The sequence below is a fragment of the Blastocystis sp. subtype 4 genome, assembly GCF_000743755.1.
Source record: "Blastocystis sp. subtype 4 strain WR1 chromosome Unknown seqid_0916, whole genome shotgun sequence".
Classification (NCBI taxonomy): domain Eukaryota; class Bigyra; order Opalinata; family Blastocystidae; genus Blastocystis; species Blastocystis sp. subtype 4.
Genome location: NW_014568631.1, coordinates 1 through 1,179, shown reverse-complemented (window position 1 = coordinate 1,179; position 1,179 = coordinate 1). Strand labels below are relative to the sequence as shown.

Here is a 1,179-nt window from a genome sequence, read left to right as displayed (position 1 = left end):
GACAGTATTCCAATCACTTGACACATCACTCTGTATCACCTTCCAATCTGTGTATTCAATCTGGAAAGGGAAATATGTTGAGAACACAGTTGATACATACACAGGTTTCGTTCCACTATTCATTTCCATGATATCTAACTCCATCTCTCCATAATCAACAGTCAGAGTGTAACCAGTTGCAACCTGCCACCCATCTCCATATGTATCACCTCCTTGGAATGTGTAGATTCCATCATTCAAACAGAAATCAATGTAATAATACGTCAACTCTACAGGGAATGGAAATACTGATTGAAGAACAGTTCCTGAGGTTCCTCTTCCCTGATACAGTTTCCATGAATTCTCATTGGGATAGGTATCTGCTCTGAATCGAACAGTCATCAGACTCTTGCCATTTGTGCAAATTGTAACTGATAGAGAGATAGTAGCAGTCACATCTCCTCCACTAAATCTTAGTAGCAGTGATGGTGTAGGTTTGAGCAGCACTCTCAGAAGTGGCAGTACCTGAAATCCAACCAGTATAAGGATCCAACACAATACCAGCAGGGAGAGCAGGAGAGACTCTGAAGTTCATGTAATGATCATTATTCTGAGGAATCACTTCAGCCATCTCAACATTCTTGAATATAGTGACTGAAGAATCATAAGTGAAGTTAGGAATATCAGCCAACACATTATCAGCAAACAGATCCAGAGATTGAACTCTCCAAGTACAAGAAGAAGGATTACCAGTACCAAAGTTCTCAAACTTGAATTGATTGTAAGGAGTATTGTTAGACAGATAGATTCTCTTCTTCTGACCAACAGTGGAATAAGTGAGACCAGTGACTTCCTTCAGAAGTGTCCATTCATCTGTTCCCAAGTTACGACCATACATATTGAATTGAGTTGTCTCCTGGCCAGTATATGATGATGCAGAGTAATAGTTCTGAATCTGAACAGAACTGATCCATTCACGACGATTGTTTGATAGAGTCACAGTCAGAGAATTGGCAGCACAGGAATAGGAATAGATGTAAGAGGAATAATCCATATCGAATGGATTGGTTGCAGTTCCAGTAATTCCAGACATACTTGCAGTGAATTCCCAGATATGAGATTCAGATTGTTCTGATGACATCAAACGAACCATTGCATCGAAATAGGATGTGGTGTAACTGTCAGCAATAGCAACAATGG

At 39.9% G+C, this 1,179-nt stretch overlaps 1 protein-coding gene across 1 annotated transcript; it reads right to left on the bottom strand.

Moving 5' to 3' along the window:
- Window positions 1–381, bottom strand: JH06_5864 (hypothetical protein; the record flags this gene model as incomplete). Its single annotated transcript, XM_014669200.1, has 2 exons — window positions 1–115; window positions 140–381. Coding segments are annotated over 2 exons (357 nt in total), but the record flags the coding sequence as incomplete, so codon positions are not given.
- Window positions 382–1,179: the final 798 nt, after the last annotated feature.